This window comes from Leptopilina heterotoma, unplaced genomic scaffold (genome assembly GCF_015476425.1).
Source record: "Leptopilina heterotoma isolate Lh14 unplaced genomic scaffold, ASM1547642v1 Lhet_95, whole genome shotgun sequence".
Lineage (NCBI taxonomy): Eukaryota > Metazoa > Arthropoda > Insecta > Hymenoptera > Figitidae > Leptopilina > Leptopilina heterotoma.
Window position 1 is genome coordinate 1,373,527 of NW_025111202.1, and position 20,169 is coordinate 1,393,695.

Consider the following 20,169-nt stretch of genomic DNA (forward strand, 5'->3'; position numbering starts at 1 on the left):
ATAGAGTCGATTTCTTAAATGTTGAAAAAAAAATTCTCCTTCAAAGGAATTAATTTATTAAGCGAAGCATTGCTTAGTAATTGGTTTAAGTGGAACGTATTAAAAGTTAAAGTGTCTTGCCTTGTTTAACTCTCTAGATGTTAGTTAAGATTCTACAGAGACAATTGCATTTTTGAAATTTTCAAATTCTTTAATTAAGATTTTTGCTATTCCGGAGAATCATATCGCCGTTTCTTTTTATCCGAGAAAATGACACCGAGAAAATGTTTTCCTATTTATAAAGTTTATACCTTTTCTATAATCAGTAATCCCACCGCTGCCACCTAGAAAAAATGTTTTCCTAGTTCAAATCTTATTTAATACCTATCCTACAATCAGTAATCCCATCGCTGCCACCCATACAACACTTCTGCTAATTAGAAAATTATTTATCAATTAAAATATTTATAGAAGTCAATAATGAATTATTAAAATCATTAAAATTATTTCTTGGCCCTATTTTAAAAACGTGAAAAGTAATGAAAACTAGCATCAAGAAAATAATACATGTCTAAAATATAAATTTGGACAATAAGGTTTGCGTAGAGATGATACTGGTCATGAAATAAAAGTTGTTTCACAAAATGGATTTATCTACTGTGGTGTTTTACGCTGTCGAGTTGAAATATTTCAAGTTAGTAACATCAGAGAACTCGCAGGATTTAACTTTCTGGCACGCCTGTAGACGAGAACCTGCTGGTCACAGTTAGCTGTAGTGGTAAAGGGGTTTGTCGGGATGAGGTTGGGGGATTGGTGCAGAAAGAGAGAAACGGGCCAACCTGGACAAAAACTGGGTGTCGCGACAGAGTGCTCAACTCGAACAAAGGAGCGCCAAGTCTGCCACTAGACAAAAGGTTAATCTTCTTTTTTTCTAAAGTTTTACCTTATATTCAGGATAATGCCTTTCCCCAAAACCTATTTCTCCTTTTTCTTCTCTAACTATCTTGAACAATTTTCTCTTTTCTGAAAAACTTGGAATTATCTACTAAGTAGAATTTGTAAACATTACATGAAAGGAGTTAGAGAGTTTTATTTTATATAAAACACACTCTTTTTTCACAGGGAAAGTTTTAAGAGATTTCGGAGCAATTAGTTTGTCTCGGGGCCAGAAGTACATTTGGCTCCGCAGTAAATTTACCTACAGCTCCTGAGCGCCTTATGTATGTTAATGTTAAGTCTGATGTGCGCGAGAGACTTTAGGTTTAAAGCAGTGTATTGTGGCCAAAATTTGCGTGCAACAAGGACATTATACAACCGCCGTAAGTTATTAGGCTAGAACTCATAATCTGTATACCGTTACTATTATTACCGTTTTCGAGAATCCAAACGACCAGACATATTTTTCTTTCATTTTTAAAAATACTTAAAAATACTTGAAAATACTGCTTTTAAGCGTGAGAAGGCAAAAGGAGATTTTATAGAATTGCGTTAGAGGACAAGTCTGAGCTTTCTATAAAGCGACTTTAATTTAATGGTTTCATGAAGGGAGTACAAACGAAAAGTGGGGACTAAGCCCCAAGGCAGGTTATATGGCCTATTTTAAAACTGACGTAAAATCTTTTAATCACGTTGCAGGGGTTCTCTTCCCCGAGGTGCATCGGACCATACCGTCAGTTAAGTTTAACCGACCGTTAAGACTTAACCTTCTCCAGGCAAAGTACTTGAAAATGAAAGGCCGCGTAGAGATTAAAACTCAAAATTTTCCCTTCCTCTTAGCAAGAGTGAGAGTTGGTCTTTTGTCAATTAACAATTAACAATTCTTCGTTTTATTTATTTAGCTCTATTCAAACTATGTTTGTCAACCTACTATCTTGTACTTTTCTGGAAAATTTATAAAATTCTTTTCTTGCGCACAAAAAAATTAACTCTCTTTCGATTAAGACCATTTCTTCTATTTAGAGAAACGTATGCATTTATAGGCACTGATTTGATGACAAAAGGTCACTTATGACGGATAATTGAAGGAGAATTAAGAGACGATAGAAAGAAATGGTGCGAGCACGATAAAAGTAAAGTTGGGACGTTTCAAAGATAAAAAGGAACTTTTCCCATTAATAGGAGGTTTGGACTCCTACCTCAATGTTATTCGTGCCAACGTTGTGGCTATATAGTTCTCCTACTCGCCAACCATATAATTATTTAAAAACTTTGATACCAGTTGCAGTGGAAAAAAAAGTTATCACTAAATCACTTGTCAGCTATAGCAACAAAATTACAAAGTGTAACTTGAAATGTCCGTATAATGGTAGAAAGTGTTTCCGGTCATTTTTGTCAATTTTCAGCCATTCATTCATTGATTCAAACTGCCTATTCTGGCCTGGCGTTTTATTTATATTGAAAAGTGGATTTTTTACTTTACGGTTGGCGCTTCCATTTATGCATATTGATAAATATGGGATATTAATTTTTTGTGAGCACATCCATTGACAGATGCATTTCTCTACTGTTTGACAGCCTCATATTTTAGAAATCGCATAAAATCTCTCAAGCAAAATGATCAAGTCAAATGAAGATGCCCATAATTCTTTTTCTCTCAACTAAAATAAAACTGTGCAATTTTTTGAAAAATTCTTATCTTTTTTCGTAAAAGTTTGACAAAAATTTTAATGCTTTCGTGTCCAGTGTATCATTAAAAGCGACAAACTCCATGCAAAATGTATTACAAAACGAAATGGAATTGCACGTCACGCTAGAACTCGTGCATGAAACAATATGCGATCTTAAATTAAATCTCATATCTGTAAAAAGTTTGCAATGACGCACAGCAGCGAGCAGTGTCGGTCCGTTTAGTTTTTGACATGGATTAGAAGATGGTATACATATATGCGCAGTACGGAAATGATAAAAACTGTCCTTTCACTATTCTTGATATTGTTATTGTGAAATAGTTGTAGCGAAATGTTTTCTCAATGAATTGTAGGAATTGTAGTTTTTGTAAAATTAACCGCACGTTTTTTTAAACTCGAATATTCAGGAGAGGTATTCGGGTAGAAAATTGGTAGTACGAAGGAGCCTCTTGAAGGTTGGTTAAGGTATAAAAGGAACTCATATATTTCTAGGCAGCCAGGAATAAAATTATTCGCCTGGAAGGATATTATCGATATTCTAGAACAGCGAGAGAGGCAAAAGAAATTCTCTCTACTGGGTTTCGAAAAGCGAGAGAGGATCGATCGAAAAATATTCAAATTAACCAATATCGTTCAACTGCTTTCCCCTGTTTACCTTAAAATTAATATCACCTCATCCATATTTTTTTATCTCAATAACCCGCACATATTTAACTTGGCGTTATTTAATTTTTCTGGAATTTTCATAAAAGGTTATACAAAATTCCCTATCCATTATTATTTTCCATGAAAGCAGCATTTTAGATTGAAACACGCATTAAAACAAAATATTTTCCTCAAATAATTTCTCAATTCTGAAATTGTATAAAAATAAAAACAGTTGATAAATTTGCTATCTTTATTTTTACACTTGTTGACGGTGGCAATTAGAGTGTGTAAAAATAATTATGTCCACAGTAAGACGGAAAGTTGTAACTGGAATTTTGACGACGTTATATTCCGAGATATTAGAGGCATTGTGAAATTATATTAATGACAAGAAAACACAAATTTGGGTAATTTGCAGTTTAGTGAATTTATTCAAAGTAGGATATCACGAACTGGAGAACTCCTCATCAAGCAAACACAAAGCCAGGCTTAACAGAATACATTCAAGTATAATGTATTCGACGGCAATAATAGAGTCACTTTCGGAAGCAGTATTACCTGCTTGCCATGTCGCCGTTGTGGGAAATGTACTGTTTACCTTAACTGAATATAATCGTTGTAGCATTCATTTGTATTTCAAAGACAAAAGCCACAGTCTTATCTGTCTATAATACTTCAGCATTAGGAATTCATATTAAAAAAAGGGACCTTGAATAATTTTATTTTTCAAAAATTATATGAGATCTAACATTTTCATACAAAAGGAAAGCACTTTTGCCATTTTAATAAACTCTTCCTCCATTCAGAGTTCAGACATCTTGTAGAAGACTCTGTGCGGCATATTAAATTGTCAGGATATTAAATTGTTGTCCTGATATGAGATCTTCTTCTGTGGATAAGACAGCTTTGAAATAAAAGGCATATATCAATTGATAATCTTCCAAGGAATAACATTTTTTATGATCCTGAAAATAAATATCAATTTCTTTTTCAATTTTATTCAGTGTATTAAACGGATTTTTCTTAAGAAGACGTACTTTTTAAAAATTCTCTATCAAGTGTGCACAAGCGTTGCCCACGTCTGTGTTGATACATTCACAGAATAATTCTCCGCTAATTAGACCATTGGGGGATATATGCTGCGGTCAAAATTTTTCCAAGTAGTAATGCTCGGTGTGTGGTCAGACACAAAGAAAGCCTCATTGTTAGAAAACAAAAGTATCAACTCAAAAAAAAAAAAAAAAATGGCCAGAGATACTTAATAAAAAAATTTTCATTAAAGATAGTACAAAAGCAAACCTAATGATGAACCAAACTTTTTTATGAGAAGGATTCCATTAAAGGTAATTAATGCATATTTAAAAAATTTTACAGAAAATAGAAAAATACTAGGTACACTAGAAAAAGTGTGACACTTTGAACGTCAAGATAAATGGCGACGAGATTTTTACAAGACTAATTATATATAATAATCGTCGTGATTCCAGATTTCCGGATCTCTGTCCACACTTGAAGTTAGTTATAGTTATTCTTTTGTTTTTTAAACGTTTTGATAGAAAATAGAAATATACATATGAGGCATTCCATTTCAAAACGACCCCCTTCGTAAACAATTGCCAATGTAAGACAATTTTTAAATGAATATTTCTTCCATTCTGTAGAACCAAATTACTTTTTATATTAGTGATTTCAAAAGTAGAATTTCTGAACTTTCTGATAATAAAAAAATATATTTTTTTAATAATTTAATTTAAATAGAAAATTGAGTTAAAAAGTTAAACTTTGAAAAATCTCAAAACACGTTACCTCCGATTTTAATAAAATTCATATCAAACGAAAGCTTGAATATTCTTCTTTTTATTTGTCAAACGATAATAATGGACATTTCAGTAGATTTTGAGAAAATAATTAAATTTCACAAACATTTCGAAGGTTATATTGAGAAAACCATTTATTAAGTATAGGGCGGCATTTGTTTTTCCCAATTTATGCATAATAACCTTCTAAATGTCTAACATTTAATTATTTTCTCAAAATCCACTGAAATGTCCATTATTATCGTTTGATAAATAAAAAGAACAATATTCAAGCTTTCGTTTGATATGAATTTTATTAAAATCGGAGGTAACGTGTTTTGAGATTTTTCAAAGTTTAACTTTTAAACTCAATTTTCTATTTAAATTAAATTATTAAAAAAATATATTTTTTTATTATCAGAAAGTTCAGAAATTCTACTTTCGAAATCACTAATATAAAAAGTAATTTGGTTCTAAAGAATGGAAGAAATATTCATTTAAAAATTGTCTTACATTGGCAATTGTTTACGAAGGGGGTCGTTTTGAAATGGAATTCCTCATATACATATACATACATTATAATAATCGTAAGTTTCCTTTCCGTTAGCAAATTATCTGCATTCATTTGTTTGTTTTGAAAATTAAATTTTGTGGGGGCATTTTTTATATATTTTTTAATGTCAAACTTTTTAATGTGGAAAATACTTTACTTATTAAATTGTCTCGACTCTTTGGAAAAAAATAAAAAATTATTAAAAATTATCAAAAATCCGAAAAATTGAATTTCTTAAAATTCAACATTTTTTCTTCTCTTTTACGGGATTTAGCTTCATTATTTTTGTGCTTTTGGAAAATACTTTACTTATTAAATTGTCTCGACTCTCTGGTAAAAAATCTAAAATTATCAAAAATTCGAAAAAATTCAAAAATCCGAATTTCTTAAAATTCAACATTTTTTCTTCTCTTTTATGGGATTTAGCTTCATTATTTTTGTGCTCTTGGAAAATGCTTTACTTATTAAATTGTCTCGACTCTTTGGTAAAAAATCTAAAATTATCGAAAATTATCAAAAATTCAAAAATCCGAATTTCTTAAAATTCAACATTTTTTCCTCTCTTTTATGGGATTTAGCTTCATTATTTTTGTGCTTTTGGAAAATACTTTACTTATTAAATTGTCTCGACTCTTTGGTAAAAAATCTAAAATTATCAAAAATTCGAAAAAATTCAAAAATCCGATTTTTTTAAAATTCAACATTTTTTCTTCTCTTTTATGGGATTTAGCTTCATTATTTTTGTGCTTTTGGAAAATACTTTACTTATTAAATTGTCTCGACTCTTTGGTAAAAAATCTAAAATTATCAAAAATTCGAAAAAATTCAAACCCAATGGGAAATTTACAACTGGCGTAGTACTGCGCCAGCACTGGCAGCACTGGCGGCAAGGCTGAGAGCCAGCACTGGCATGGCACTGGGATGATAACGCCGTCCGGCGCTGCCGAAGTACTGTCTGCCAGTGCTGCCAGACAGCGCTGGCGCAGCACTGGACCAGTGCTGGCTGAGAATATTGCCGCAATAAATGCCGTATTGTTATTAATTAATTGTAAATTCATAATTATAAATAATTTAACAACAAAATGGTAAATAATATTAATAAATAGTTATTATTCATAAAATATTTCTCTTCTTAAAGAAATTGTATTAAAGAAGGAGACTAACAATGAATATAGTAAATGAAGTAGAAAAAAATTGTTTATAACATTTAAAAATTAAACAATAAACAATTACAGTAAGTGTGCATTAGATTTTCATATTTTAGTACCTAACGATTGGAATCTAGAAATATCGCAAACCTATGAAAATAAACAAAATTGCTGACGAGGGGAATCGAACCTACGACCTACGGACTAACAGACTAACGCTCTAACCACTATGCTAACGACACGTGTGTACAAAAAAGTATTAATATCTCAGTATCATTCAGACATACAATTATTGAGTCAAAGATGAGAAAAAAATAGGGATACGTTAGAAATAATAAATTGAAGTAAAATAAGTTAAACTAAATTTTTAATAATTAAATTAAATTACTTTACTTATTGCATTTAACATTTTACGTAATTCTTAAATTACGTGGTAATTTTTTAATACTTTTTTATTCATAGTAAGAAGTATAATAGTATTTTAATAGGAACTAAATTATTATTGAGATTAAAGTTTAAATTTTGTTTATAATTTTAATTTGTTTAAATAATTTATTATTTACAAAATTAGACAATTATGTTAAATTGTTATTATTAAATGTAATAAGAATAAAAAATGAACAACTGAAAAGTAAAATATTAATTTTTTTCAATAAATTTACATTTATAAACATTCATAAACTTTTTTTATAATTTTTTTCAAGTTTATGTCAAAAAAGCAATGTTGGCAAAGAGCGTCGTGAACAATTTTTCTATACTCAGCCAGCACTTGCCGCCGTGGCTTGTCCAAGCTTTGGCGGAACAAAAATTCTGTACTGCGCCAGCACTAATTGTCGAGGCTCGGCTAGAATACGCCGAACAATCGTCTGAGTACTAAGCCAGTGGTGAACATCGGCACTACACTGGCATTTCCCATTGGGAAAATCCGATTTTTTTAAAATTCAACATTTTTTCTTCTCTTTTACGGGATTTAGCTTCATTATTTTTGTGCTTTTGGAAAATACTTTACTTATTAAATTGTCTCGACTCTTTGGAAAAAAATAAAAAATTATTAAAAATTATCAAAAATCCGAAAAATTGAATTTCTTAAAATTCAACATTTTTTCTTCTCTTTTACGGGATTTAGCTTCATTATTTTTGTGCTTTTGGAAAATACTTTACTTATTAAATTGTCTCGACTCTTTGGAAAAAAATAAAAAATTATTAAAAATTATCAAAAATCCGAAAAATTGAATTTCTTAAAATTCAACATTTTTTCTTCTCTTTTACGGGATTTAGCTTCATTATTTTTGTGCTTTTGGAAAATACTTTACTTATTAAATTGTCTCGACTCTTTGGAAAAAAATAAAAAATTATTAAAAATTATCAAAAATCCGAAAAATTGAATTTCTTAAAATTCAACATTTTTTCTTCTCTTTTACGGGATTTAGCTTCATTATTTTTGTGCTTTTGGAAAATACTTTACTTATTAAATTGTCTCGACTCTTTGGAAAAAAATAAAAAATTATTAAAAATTATCAAAAATCCGAAAAATTGAATTTCTTAAAATTCAACATTTTTTCTTCTCTTTTACGGGATTTAGCTTCATTATTTTTGTGCTTTTGGAAAATACTTTACTTATTAAATTGTCTCGACTCTTTGGTAAAAAATCTAAAATTATCAAAAATTCGAAAAAATTCAAAAATCCGATTTTTTTAAAATTTAACATTTTTTCTTCTCTTTTATGGGATTTAGCTTCATTATTTTTGTGCTTTTGGAAAATACTTTACTTATTAAATTGTCTCGTCTCTTTGGAAAAAAATAAAAAATTATTAAAAATTATCAAAAATCCGAAAAATTGAATTTCTTAAAATTCAACATTTTTTTTCTCTTTTATACCATTTAGCTTTATTATTATTTGAATTTTTATTCAAGAAAAAAAATGGAAAACTGAAAAAATTTAGAATTTTTTAAAAATTACAGGCCTTTTCCATGATTTCCCTGATTTCCAGAAGCCTTTTAAAAATTCACCATTTCCATGATTTCCATGATTTCCAGATTCTGTAGGAACCCTGCTTTTGTCTGACTTTCTTCTAAATTATCGAATTCAGTGATTTCTGGGGTGAATTTGGTTAAGTTGTAAAATGATTAATTTCTATTTGAATTCGTTTTTTTTAATGTAGAAAATCTGATGTTAATTTAATTCTTTTTTCGTTTTGCACGGCAAAAAATATTTAGCTGGATGAACTACAGATTTCACTTTAGTAGCGAAATTATTCAGTGCTTCAATTAATACTTTCGTTATTCTAGAGAAACTTATCGCTATTTCAAGTCAAACTTTTTTCAGTGTGTAATAATTATTATTTCTTTAAAAAGTATTTAATTTAAAACGGCTTTATAAAATAAGCAATGCAAAAGATGACCCAGATACTAATTGTAATTGTTCTAGCCATAGTTTAAGTCTAGTAATGTAAATTCTATTTAAATTGAGACCATTGAGTGAAATTATTTGAATTTTAGTCAGTTAAATCTCTTTGTTAGGTTATAATAATTATTTTTTTAAAATTTTTTAAATTGTTTAAAATAAGCAGCCCCATACAACATTCCCGCGCGCTTGCGCGCGGATAGTTTGGCTAGTTATATTATAATAATCGACATAATCTGTCCTCACCTGAAGTTAGTGTTGATTTATTCCAATTTTTTTGTTTTATAGTTCGATTCGTTATGTCAAAAGTTTGACAGTTAATTTGTAAATAATAAAATAAGTGGAGTAAGAAAATTTAACCCCAATTTCAAAAACTGAATAAAGAGGTACAGTTCCAAATTTTTAAAAATAATTAATTATTCTATGAATTTCTTATTTTGTATTCATCTAATTGCATTTTGATAAGAATTGATTTAAAAAAGAATTTTATTTAAAACTTTAGAAAATAATTAGAAGTGTTAAAGTAGAATCCTTTAGAAATAATTAAATTTCAAAAAGTTTTTAAATTTTAATCTTTGAAATTCAAATTGCTGTAAAAGCATTACAACTTTTAAATATAAAAAATTCTTAAATTGTTAGCTTTCTTCAAAATTAAAAGTTTTGAATAATATTATTCTAAAACTCTAAAAAATAATTGAATTTTGAAAGACTCGCAGTTCAAATTTTCATAAAAAATGTTTCCGATGGTTTTACATTGAAAGTATTTCGAAATTTTAAGCAAATAAATAACAATAAGTAGGTATTTAAATATTTATTTTACAAAAATGATTGAAATTTGAAGGATTTAATTCGAAAATTCTGAAAAATTAGATTTTTCACAAATAATAATTAAATTTTTTTGAAGATATACTCGAATTCCCGAAAATAATTTTAAAAAAATGAAACAATTAGAAATTTTATAAAATTTTATACTTTAAGGAATTTTATTTTTTCATCTTTAAAAATTATCTACAAATATAATTGTATTTTTAAAAATACACTATTTTATGAATATATACAAAGATTATATTCTATTTAAAATTTAAATAATTCAATTCTCGTCGATGAATTCTGATAGCAAATAATTAAAAAAAAATTTCAAAGGAAGGAATTTTAGGAATTAATTAAATTTTAAAAGGCTTTAAAATTAAATTCCTTAAAATATTAAGGGAAGCAAAAGTATAAAATTTTTAAAATTTTTATTTAAAAAAATATTAATTACATTATCAATATCAATTAAATGGTATTTGCTTCAGATACTCAAATTATTGGTTCAAATACCATTTAATTGACGCCAATAAATATTATTTGATTCAAGTAAATATTTAATTGATAATAATCAATTAATCCGTTATTTGAATCAAATAAATTTTTGTTCAGTGTACAGTTGTTAAAAAATTAGTGAGATCGTAAAAACGAGTCGAGTGAAAAATAATGTTGAGAAAGCATGATCGATGAAAGGTAAAAACTATTTATATACAGACACATATATGCATTGTAATTAAAATTGAAATTAATTTATTGATTAATTGGAAATGACATATGTCATTGGCTTTGGGAATAATAAATTTACCTTTAAAAAATGCAAATGCAATTGTTGAAAATATGTTAAATATGAATATTTAGAAAATGTGATGAAATGATCTCAAAGTTGGTCGTTATAATTCATCCAAGTGAAAAATTTTTAAAGATGTGATCTAGTTTAGAACTTTATCATATAGAAACGTGTAATTCGCTCAAAAAGATTTATCTTGGGGAAGTGTGTGTATGTATGTATGTATGTATGATCGTTTTTTAAGAGGAAATTCGAGAGTGCGAGATGAGGGCAGAGAGAAAGAATGAGGAGAGGGGAGTAGGGGGGGGGGGGACAAAAGCTGCAGGCGCATCAAGAGTGGGAAGCGAATAATTTTTGAGAAAATACATTTTTCCCGCAGGATCTCCCATTCGTTCTCCGGTCCGCTGCTTCCTACTGGTTCCTACGACACCACTCGTTCTCTGTGAAAAAGGATAAAGAGGCTTCGGATTCCCAGCAATTTTTTATCTAAATGCTTTCGTCCTCGTGGTAAACTGGATAAAACCGAAAATAGTTTGCATCCGGAGAGTGTCATTTTTTCCGGTACATTAGTGAGAATAAAGACGAAAGAATATGGTTATTTTTCCGTGAAAGAAAGTAAGATCTATATATATATGTCTGGAAATATCAATATATTGAGTATAGAAAATAAGTTTTTAATTTTTGTTAAAAAGAAACGAGCATTACAAACTCTTGTTTAAATGTCGCACATATATAAAAAAACTTAGCTTTAAACTCACTGTGAACTCGTATAAAATTTCATGTTATTCTATACGGGAATTTTACGGCAAGAAATCTGAAGCTAACATTTTCAATATTTAGTGGTGCCATGCCAATGCAGTGTGGAACAGTAGATACTATCGAAAATGGTTTTACGACTCAAGTACGATGAGAGTATTGGGTGAGAAACAAGAAGAGAACAAAGAAGGGAAAATGGAAAATTGGTTACCCAATATCACTGCAATCACACAAGAAACAGTATATGCTGGGGAATATAATAATTTTCAGAACCATATTACTGTATATCAAATTATCAAGTATCCGAGTTTCTTTAGAGAAATCTTTAAATTAGTCTATAGTCTTTGAAAAAACAAAAGAATTATTAAATGGCAAGGAAGTTTTGTTCGTTTCACGTTTCTTCCACGTTTCTTCCAGAAGAGAAAGAAAGTGTTCGTCTTTCTCTTCACGCTCGATGCCAAGATGAACTGTGCTATCTTTCCATTTCGTGCGAACAATGACTTGAAAAAATAATAAAAACCCATCCAAACGTTTAGGCGTTTGGGTACTTAGTGACCATGGCAACGGCACCCAACTATTTTTCACTTTTTTATAGATATATGCCATTGTCCATGTAGTAAATTTATTTCTCTCTTTTCTTTCATTCTCTCTTTTTTCTTCTTACCTACCTTTTATTTTTATGCCCTCGGTCTCTCTGTACTTTCTACACTATATATTTTTCACTTTCTTTATGTTTATCTTATTGTTTTCGCTTGTATGCTACAGAACATGAAGAAATTTCTATAAAAATTTATTATATTTTTCAATAACCATTGTGATGAATGCTTTTGAAAGTGAAAAAGGTACAATCGTATCAGAAAATGTGATAGTTTGGAGAGATTACATATATGTGTCAACATCTACTTGAAAACTTCTTACTGCGAGGTGATAATATTATTATTAGTAATACAGTGGAACCTCGATTAAAAGTAATGAACTAAAAATCATTGGGTTCGATTCTTGCAAAGTATTTATCAAAAATTTGAAAATAATTGAATTCATGGCAAAATTTTTATTAAAATTCTTTAAAATAATTAAATTGTTTTGAAGAATTTATTTCAATTTTCTTGAAAATAATGGAGTTTTTTTATTAATAATTTTTACTGAAAATTTTGAAAGTAATTGAATTTCTTAAAAATAATGTAATTTTTTAAAATAATTTTAATTGAAAATTTTTAAAATAATTGAAATTTACAAAGAATTATATTAAAAGCTTTTGAGAATAATAATTGAATTGTTTAGAAAAATTTTATTACAATTTTTAAAAATAATTTAACCTGTTAGAGAAACTTTTTAAAATTATCTTGAATATAATTTAATTTTTTTTTTTTAACAATTGAATTTTTATTAAAATTTTATCTGAATTTTTGAAAATAATTGAATTTCTTGAAGGAATTTTATTAAAAAATTTGAAAATAATGACTTTTTTAAAGGAATTTTATCAAAATTGTCGAAAATAATTGAAATCATATTAAAATTCTTAAAAATAATCGAATTTAATTAATATTTTAAAAATCATTTGTATTCTTTCGAGAAATTGTATTAAAATTGTATTGAAAATAATTGAATTGCTCTAAAAAATATTATTGTTTATGAGAATAATGAAATGCTTGCAAAAAATTATTGAATAATAATAAACAAGAATATTTAATATTGTGTGCTTAATACGTGAATTTTTAAAATTTTGAATCTGTAATGATTTAATAAAACAGAGAATTCATGATTTTTAATGATTTTTAATGATTTTCACTCTACGTATAAAAATGTACAGAAGATTATAATACGTCACAGAGGCTCAAGTTCCAGTGATCAGCAATGATTAATGACCTTATTTATTTGAGTATTTACAAACATCACTATACTTAAGATTACTTTATTGTATGAAAAGTAGGTTCCCAAATGAATATTCCTCCGTTCTTTCTATGTCACTTTCTGTGAAATATCGTGACAGTTTGAAGCTTTTCTTTTTTCGTTTATACTGACGCGTTTCCATTTACATTTTCCAGTCTTCTTATATATCCTTCTTTCTTGAAAGAAACTTGAAGCGAAAGTCGTGCGTTTGTGCACTTTGGCGGGATAAAGGCACTTTTCTGAGGTTCGACAAGTCGACGGAAATTTGATACACATTTTTCAAAAATATAACCCACCAAATGACCATAAAAAGAAAGATATAAGCATACAGTAGCAATTTTAATTACATTGCAGGCATATAGATATGCTGGTAAGGTATTATTTACTCTTATCAGTGTCAAAAAATAAAAAAAGTAACTGTGCATTAATATATTTCGTTGACTGACATCGCAACCTCTCGCATAGTGAACTTATCTATCATTCATGACATGTCAGAATGGGATTAAGGATAAGTAACTGTCATGGCATTCATATTCATTTGAAATGAAAGTGTTAGTAAAAAGCATATAAAAACGTTAGAGTAGCTTATATAATTCTGACGCTAAATCCTTGTTTATTTTTTTGACTCTTCTTGTAGAATGTGTCTGCAATCTATATTTACTTGAACTGAAATATAATTTAGAACGTGCAGAAATGCGCGTACAATGTGTGTTTAATAAATATGCAGTTTCTATCGGACAAGAGCCTTTGCTATAGTGATATTCTCTGTATACATATCCATCCTGTATATATTTACCCTATTGCTATATGTAAAGATGGTAATACATTTTGGATGTTTATTAAGTTTCGGCGTACTTGCACGAGTCATTCTCTGGAATTTCGCATTATTAAATTTGTTCTTGAATTATAGTATAAATTAGAATGTCATTCCATATACATATTTCGAGATATATTTTCATTTTCCGTTTCATGTGTTTTTATTTTCCGCAGTTACCTCAATAATTTATACCTTATATCAGTTTGATTTTCCATTTCATATTGTTTATTCTTGGCTAGGAATTAACCCAAAAATGTCAATTTAAAAACATGAAGGTATCAAATTAGTCAGAAATCGCTTCGACGCTTATTTATTTTTTCATATCTTATACATATAAATATAACATTTGAAATCGATACCCATAAAATTTATTTATTTATTTATTTATTTTACACTTCCTTTGTTTCAGGTAAGGATCTAAATTTCGCCAGTAATAATGCGGGTGAGTGTTATTTCTCTAACAATTACTTACCTTATTTACCGTTTAATCTTGCACAGAGATAACACAATTGTTTATACCAAAGCTTACAATTCATTATTCAAGTTTAGTTTCATTATTATAAATGATAAAAATTTACTTTTTTGGATTTCAAGTATAAACAATTTCGTTTTTTCTGATATATTTTATTGTACGGTCTTTAACTTACTAACTATTGCCAAGTCAATTAAAAAATACTTAATGCTAAATAATTTTGTGTGAAGAAGAAAAATTGTGTGTTTACTCGTGAATTAACACTCTATATCTGCATGAGCTACTTTTTTGAGTTTGTGTTCCTTTTATGTTTACTAAAAAGAAGTTTGGTTTAATTGCCAAAATAGTGTAAAAATGAGTTTTTTTAAATATAATTTTCATTATATTTAAATAAACTGTTAATTTAATTTTTACAGATGCGTAAAAAGACAATTTTATGGTAAAATGTCTGCCCGCGTTGATTTTATGAAAAGCAGTGACATTGCTACCCGTTTTTTTGTTTGAAAGCAATGCATTTAAATTATTTATAATGGGATTGTTCTTTAATTTAAAATGTAAAACCCAACTGCGAAATTAGAAATGGCATTATTGTGATGCAACTCGACTCGCTATTCAGATTTGAATTAATTGCCAATTTAGAGTCGATGTTGTGCAGTTTTGAATTTCTTTACGGACTGCGACTTTAATAGCTTTAAAAATGTAGATTCAACTTTTTTGATAAAAATTTTTAAAAATATATCGTTGAATTTAACCTGCGCTGAAAATAATTTATTTATGAATAACATTTATATATTTTATGAAAATTGATTTAAATGAAAATTGAAAATCAATAAGTCGAAAAGAACACCAGCTTAAACTGAGTATAATGCAACGATTCAAGAAATTTACAGTCAGACCGTCTGATTTCAGTAGTCGAGCCAGCACAGTGATACATTAACGTTTTGGTCAGACAAATAACAGCTCACGATCGTAGAAGAAAACTGAGCTTCTGTTTGAAAAGCATAGAATTAATTACTTTTTATTATTACATCAGTAAAGCTAAAGTTTAAGTGGTCCACAAAAAATTAAATTTTAAATAAAATATACGTCTCTCATTTTCCGTGCTTCTGAACTTGAGTCGTAGTCATTTTCTTGTGTTAAATCAAATTTCTTCTTTCTTCATTGTCTATAAATTGAATCTCAATAACAATATAAAGAGCCGTTTCGCTGTTGTTGAATGTTTCTAATCTTTCTTTATCTCTATCTGTATATTATATTATTATCTACCTTTCCAAATAAGCAAGTTTTGAGAATTTCAACAATTTATTTAATTTCTCTTTTACAAATTACATTATTATCTAAATATGAAATTTAACATTTTTGCTCAACTTTACATTAATAAATGTATAAATATGCATGGGTTGCTATTGTGTACTAAAAATGATTAAAGGTTTTTATGCAACAAGTTTTCTACGATTCTGAGTGGGAACGATTTAAAAATATTAATATTGCAAGTCATAAAAATGCTTCCTAAAGCCAGAAGTAGTTTTCCGGCATCAAACACGGGAATATAGACGTAATCCATTTGTTAGGTCAGTCAAATCGCAATTCCGTGACTTCTTTTTTTCCGATAAATCATTTAGAGGATTCTTGACCTTTTTATACCGATTTTAAACAGAAATTGAGCTCTTTCATTTCATACAGTTTCAAGTTAGATATTTGCTTCCTCTAATTTGTTTGCTTTTGTTCTGCTTTCTCTTTTTCTTCTGGCAAGTTATTAGATTTGTAGATCTAGATAAATAGGGTGTTAATTTTGTAGTTTTGCGAAAAACCTTTATTAAGATTTATGTCGAAGGGTGCACTATCCTAATACACTTAACACCTTTGTACATGCGACGTACACTTGGACAAAGAAAATCAATAGTTTATTATTTCCGTTAAGACTCTCAATGCATATGTATAGAGTTATCGTCTCTCCTTTCCATGTCGTCCTCTTTTCACTCTCTTTAATTTACATTCATCTATCAAACCTGAATTTGTGATCTGACTTCCGCTGCCTTATGGCTTAATTGGTTATTGCATCTTTTATAAAAAGTTGATTATTGGAAAAATGTGAAAAGTCAAATGAAATGTTTATGATTATCGTTTTTTGAACGATTTTAACATTTAACGTATTCAATGAATTGTTGACTTTTCATCTGGTCAATTTTTTTTTAATCCGATAACCTTTTATCCCCACTCTTTTGAGAAACCTTTATTTTGCAACCTTTATTATAACAAAACCACGTTGAAGAGGCCGTCTATATGTATAATGGACGAACTTTCCATTGTCTCGACTTGATAATATTGTTCAATGATTGATGGCATCAAAGTATGTGCAAAGAAAAAGTTGTCAGCAATTAAAAAGTGCGAGACATATAATCGTGCAAACCAATTCGATTTCTTTCTTAAAATATAGTACTTTTAATGTAACAAGTAGGTTTAAAGTTCTTTTTCATTTTTTTAAGTGCGTACTGAATTATAGAGCGTATAAGAAAATTCTGCACCAAGCATATTAATTTTCAAGTTTGCCCATCAACATTTCTGTTTTCTGATAATATGCCACAAGAAGGGCATTTCTTACATTTGCCTAAAGTTTATCGCGAACTTACCACAAAACTTTTTGAGAAATGTTACTGCTACATCTAAGATGCTTGCACTATTTACAGGTCAATAATTTAAAAAAGAAAAATAATTTTTAATTTTTTGTTTTTCTGCTCATCTACAGCAGAGAAAAGATAAAAATTCATTTTCGTTTCTGCTTTTTAACATTATTATTATTTATTATTAAAATTCATATTTCTCTTTCTGTAAACACAAGACGAGCTCAAAGCTAAACAGTGAACTCATCAAGCTACCTTTCAGTTTTGACAAGAAATTTCACAACTGTTCCAACTGTTCACAACTGTTCACAACTGACTACTGCGAAATGAGTATTTCTTAATAATGAAAATAGAAGAGAAAAATACAAATAGCATATGAGAGGTTGAAGAGGTTGAAAATAAGCAAGCAAGAGTCAATTAAAATTAATAATTGCATTTTAGAGGCAAACAAAAGGCAGTTATGATAATGTTGTCCAATTAACTTACAGGGTTAATACTGATTTCAGCTAATTAGTGTTGAATATGATATAACAGTGGGTGCTTCAAACTGTTGGTTAACTAGCAAATGCTTGATTTATCGTGAAAGTTTGTTTTAACCTCACTCAATGAAAATGGCAATTGCTAAAATTATCTCAGATACTCACTTCTATAATAATCGAAGAGGGGATTAGAAGAGAGGTTCAATTACAGGTTGCTTTACTTGCTTGACGCCTCTTTGTTCCGTCTCCAACTGTGTTTGCGTTTAATGTCAAGATGAGTAAGCTGAAGCGATAGTTTGCTTTAGTTCACTAATCTAAAGACGACCCAGAGTTCAAACTTCGTCATCTTAACTTACACATCCATAACCACATATAGTATACATCAGACTCTGCAAATGCTTTCAGTCTTGTCGTAAATCTGTTTACCCACGTTTTAGAAATGTTCTGGCTAATTAACTTACTTTCATGAGTTTCATGTCAATGTTTGTAAAAGTAAGTTGGAAAAATATACTTTTCCTGATGAGAAGTGGTAATGATAACATTCACAAAAATGGACAGAGCATTTTTTAAAGCTTCATTCGCTCACAATTATGTCTTTATTCCATTTTGAGTATCAAATTGAAACACATTTATGAAAGCTCTAATGGAATTAAAACTTTCACGAGGTTGCATTGCGCATGTTTGAATACACAATGTTGCGGATATTCTTCTCGGGGTAGTTAATTGAACGGCATTTTCGGCGTACTCTGCAAAGTGTGTATACAGAACAGGGGCATATGCAACGCATTGTTGCTGGCCGCAGAAACGCGGAGACGTCAATAATGCAGTAGTCGTTCAATTGCGGACCGAGTTTAATTAAGATCGACACCAACTATATCCATGTAGAGCAGCTGTGATTCCATTTTCCATGGTTTTCTCGCAGGACAAGGACATTAGGTCTATTTTGAGTACTGAGAAAATTGGAACACCTACTATAACAATTGAGAGGAAATAGAGGTCGTAATTGAATTTTCCTATCTCTGGCTGGATGCAAAAATCCTAAAAGTCCTTTGGGACGAGGAATGGGGAAATTGAATATTAATTTGAAAGCAAGTCGAATTAGTGGAGATTCATTTTGATTTAGAATTTCTGTCTGTTTTGAATGTATCAGTTTCGAACACGGGAAAAATGAGAAATTGAAAATATCAAGTCGCCGGACAATGGTGACATGGAAGTATTATAATCTTGGATGCGAAGTGCAGTTCGCAACTTTCTCAATCAGATGACTTTCTCTGAAGCGTGTTTCATGCAAATACAATTTCCAGCCTGACCTATGCTGACCGACGGGGGATACATGTCTGGATGCCTGAAAGGATGGTGCATTTGGCACTCCTACACATACAAATATTCTACTCGAGCTGCTTGAAATTCACTCGATGCACTATTCGTCCTAGCTCGTTCCGGCATCCTGAAGCCGAAATTGAAAATCCGATTTTCCCACCTACACTGTTAGAAAACGGACTGCAACTTTACACCAGAAAAATTTTTAAATTTGTACTTTCAATCTTTAAAAGTGTGAAGTGGGGTCCTCAATAGGATAATGCAAGCTTAGCTTAACATTTATTTTGTATTGCTTACCTATGCAACAAAATCCTAATCTTCGTTTCGATCAGTTTAGATGATATTCGTTTATTCAATATTCAAAGGCAATAAGAGTTGATGAGATAAACTTATTTGATAGAGTTTTTAAGAGATGGAACATTTTTATTTATAATAACAACTTTATAATTAAATGTAAATGAAAACTGATAATATTAATATTATTATCATTTATTATTATTCAACTAATGTGAAATGATATTTTTTTATTCACAAGTGTAAAGTCTCTTGATTCATTTTCCATACATCTGTACACTCGTAAATCTCGGAAAAAGCTCGAGAGAATCATTTCCATATAGATTTCTTGTCGCTGAAAGGTCGTCGTGCCGCGCGGCCTCTTGTGAGATCCTTCTGTTATTCCATTGCTCTCACTGGCGAAGATTTCAGGAAAAAGAAAAAACTAATCAACTACTCGTATTCCTTTTTTATCACGCCGTTTCGTGTCAAGAAATAAACGCAAAATGTTGTCACGTGAGAAAATAAATTACCAAGAAACTTGAAGCAGGCCATTTCAGTATAAGAGAAAACAACTGTAGGATAAAACATTAATAACACTTGTCAATATAGTTTATGAAGAAACATTTGGAAATAAAATTGAAACAAAAATTGTCTAAAAACATATTCCAATACCTAAATGTTTTGTGTCATTCATTGTTCTATTACATGAAAAAACAAACAAAACGCTGGTTTATTCTGTAAATATTCATGAAATTGAAATTGTACCATTTTTTAAGTTTTTGCTGTATT

At 29.3% G+C, this 20,169-nt stretch overlaps 1 protein-coding gene across 10 annotated transcripts in view; it reads left to right on the forward strand.

Moving 5' to 3' along the window:
- LOC122512123 (agrin-like) overlaps window positions 1-20,169 on the forward strand; it is a 196,109-nt gene that overhangs the window by 101,503 nt on the left and 74,437 nt on the right. For 7 of the 10 annotated variants that reach the window (XM_043627784.1, XM_043627777.1, XM_043627782.1 and 4 more), the window contains one exon: window positions 14,622-14,654. The exons of the other annotated variants lie outside the window; for them this stretch is intronic. In XM_043627784.1, coding sequence (XP_043483719.1) covers window positions 14,622-14,654 — 33 coding nt within the window. The remainder of the gene's footprint in view (window positions 1-14,621; window positions 14,655-20,169) is intronic. 10 annotated transcript variants of the gene reach the window in all.